The sequence below is a fragment of the Cyprinodon variegatus genome, unplaced genomic scaffold (assembly GCF_000732505.1).
Source record: "Cyprinodon variegatus isolate N-32 unplaced genomic scaffold, C_variegatus-1.0 Scaffold17, whole genome shotgun sequence".
NCBI lineage: Eukaryota > Metazoa > Chordata > Actinopteri > Cyprinodontiformes > Cyprinodontidae > Cyprinodon > Cyprinodon variegatus.
The window spans coordinates 105,105-108,324 of record NW_015150470.1 but is presented as its reverse complement, the minus strand read 5'-3'; the positions used below and the strand labels follow the sequence as shown (position 1 = coordinate 108,324).

Here is a 3,220-nt window from a genome sequence, read left to right as displayed (position 1 = left end):
ATATATATATATATATATATATATATATATATATATATATATATATATATATATACTTCGTTTTTCATTTATTCATTCATTGATTCTGATTGGTAATCGTCAGAGCAATCACTGATTTTACATTTCATTATTTTATTTCATTTTTTTGAGAAAAAAATAAAATAATTATTAAAAAACAAGAACTCCTTTCGGATCTATTAATTTATCAATAAAAAGCAAGTATATCCTTTATAAGTTTTTTTTTCTTTTTTTCCGCTACTGTTGCAAACCTGTGTCTCTTAACAAACCGGGAGCCTTTTTTTCCCCTGTCATGTTCAATTCATTCTTTTAAAAAATAATAATAATCTTGAAAAATAAGAAATGAAAACCACCTGAATCGTCACAAGACCTTTTTTTTTTTCATTATTAAAATCATCATAGGCGAAGTTAGGTGTATTGTTGTAACGGAGCCATAAGTCGAACTTGGTGCAAATGGCTTCAACTGCGCACTCATTTTTTTTACCCTGTGTTCAGGTTTGGTTCCAGAACAGACGAGCTAAGTGGAAGAAAAGAAAGAAGACAACCAACGTGTTCCGCGCCCCGGGGACACTGCTCCCAACGCCTGGCCTACCGCAGTTCTCCGCGGCGGCAGCAATGGAGAACAGCCTGTGCTCGTTCCACGCCAACGACTCGCGCTGGGCAACGGGGATGCCCGGGGTGTCCCAGCTGCAGCTCCCGCCAGCCCTGGGCCGTCAGCCGGGTATGGCGCAGTCCCTCTCGCAGTGCAGCCTGGGTCCTGGCCCTCCGCCTAACTCCATGGGCCTCTCAAACGGTCTGTCCTCCAACGGATCCGGCCTGCAGTCCCACCTCTACCAGACGCCTTTCCCGGGAATGTCCGCGTCCCTCTCCGGCCCCACGAACGTATCGGGCTCCCCGCAGCTGTGTAGCTCACCGGACAGTGACATGTGGAGAGGGACAAGCATCGCGTCACTTCGACGGAAAGCACTGGAGCACACAGTCTCAATGAGTTTCACTTAGTGACTCTTCTAATCATCTCCTCCAGATCCTCCCTGTTCGGCTCCTCGTCCCAGTCCTGACATGCGCCTTTCATATGTTTCTACTCCTGCTGTTTAGATCAAAATAAGAGACAGGAATGGAGACTAAAAGGGCAAAATAAAGTATCTGGAAAATTAAGTTTTGAGGTTGTTTATCTTGCTATTTCAAAAAGGACTTTATCAATACTTGATGATAAATGCTATTGTATGATTACTAGACTATAGGTCCTAATTAATGAGAGCCAAACAATCGTTGTATTTACGTTTTCACTGAGTGTGTCTTTATACACACTTTAATGTATCCAGGTGACGTGTTTTGTCGAACAGTTCTTTAAATATCGGTCAGTCCCCACTTCAGCAGTGAGTCTTTTTGAACTGAATCTCATGAGTGCTCTCTGGGGAAAATTTGGCATTATGATTTCAAGAGAAATGGGCCCCAACTCACTCTGAGAACCCAAGTGTCGGAATGAAACCAAATCAAACACAGAAATGGGAAGAGAACCATGCTCATTCATCTGCCCCCCATACTCTATTTTAGGATGTTTTGAGTAGATAAAACATTCTTGCTGTACACGCTGGTCTTTTTGTGACATGTTTTAACTTATTGTATGTGCTATTATTACTTGACACATTTCTTAAATGTTTGACCTTACATCAGCACCATATTGACGGGTTTGTACCAGTTAAAAGATGAACAAAACGAATAAAATTAATTTTCAAGAATGTCGAAAAAAAGGATTATGTGCTACTCTCTGTTCACTTTAACATCAGTTCGCATTAAGATATGGCAGCAGCATGCTGTGGGGATGCTTGTCTCCAGTAGAAGGACTGGGAAGCTGGTTGGAGCTAAAAAAAAAAAAAAAAAAAAAAAAAAAAAAAAAAAAGAGAGAGAGAGAGAAACAGCTCTTACAGATTGTAGGCTACACTACGAGGTAATTACTATTACTCAGAGTCCTATGAGGACATCTTTGACAGATTTATAGTTAAAGCATCTCTGACTGTTCTTATGGTGGTAAGGATGTCTGGGCTGTGCTGTGACGGTCATTGCTTTTAGCCATGACGGTCACCCTACTGAGGATATTGACTGGACTCCAATGTCTCCAATAGCACAATATGTTCATAAGGAATATCATTTGTAAATAAAAAGTAGATATAGACCCACTGTTATTATGCTGTTTTGTAACACAGAGCTAGGCTAACTGGCTCAGTGTATTGCAACAAAATTAATTTCAAAATAGGCCTATATTTGCGAAAAATGAAGCGATGGATAAGAAAAATTAAACGCATTTAAAGTTTCTGCACAGATTCACATTGTTTAGTTATATTTCTTGCTCATATGAGTAAGATTTGCGCTTAGCCTGGGAAATTTTAATTTAAATTATAAATTCCAAGACTTTTTGAATTTTAAAATGTGATTGAATGCATTCGTTTGTCGTTGTATTATGCAATTTTAGACTAGACCCATTTGACCTATAGCCATAGTAGCTTAAGCTTTTATTTAAGATCAGTTTGAACTAAGTAAGAAGAAAGTTAGGACATTGGAATTATACTTAATATTGGCGCAATATATGCACCAAAAACGGGATACATATTGCACACAGTAATAACGTGGGGTGCCAATAATTAATGTTTACGCTTCTTATGAAATCGTTAAAAAAAACAAAAAAACAGAGAGCAGTTTTTAGAATTTCTTAAAAGTAGGCCTATTTCCTTAAGTTCATCATAACAAACAGGAATGACTTTTCCTAAAAATAAATACATAAATAAAAGGCATGCAGACTACTGACATGAATGAAGAAAAAACAAGTTATTTGTCAATGATGAAAACTATAACATTAGATAATTCAACCTGTGTCTGCGTCTTGGAAAACAATTTTGATGTTTTTTAAAGCCCAAAGGCAACTCTACGGTGTATGACATCTGAGTCTGTTTGATCATTCGACATTTCCCAACGAGCAAAAATTGATAACACGACGTGATTTGCGTCCAAATAACGTCTACATTTAGTTGAAAAGTAAAAAATGAAAAGCCTTAATTTTCAAATTGTTGAAAACAATGACTATTATTGGAAAAAGTGGGGAAAAAATCAGACCGACCAAACACAGCCCCATTTTAACAATGGTTTGGACTAAAAATCCCGACAGTCAATATTGGACGTCTAATTGACCTGGTGATAGATAGATAGA

The 3,220-nt window shown here is 38.0% G+C and overlaps 1 protein-coding gene across 2 annotated transcripts in view; it reads left to right on the top strand.

Annotated features, from left to right (window-relative positions):
- The window catches only part of LOC107092306 (homeobox protein orthopedia B-like), a 4,308-nt gene extending 2,532 nt beyond the window's left edge, over window positions 1-1,776 (top strand). The window contains exon 3 of one of the 2 annotated variants that reach the window (XM_015386699.1): window positions 514-1,776. In XM_015386699.1, coding sequence (XP_015242185.1) covers window positions 514-1,017 — 504 coding nt within the window. In that variant the 3' untranslated portion in view covers window positions 1,018-1,776. The remainder of the gene's footprint in view (window positions 1-513) is intronic. The other variant, XM_015386692.1, reaches the window with a different exon arrangement.
- The last annotated feature ends 1,444 nt before the right edge of the window (window positions 1,777-3,220 follow it).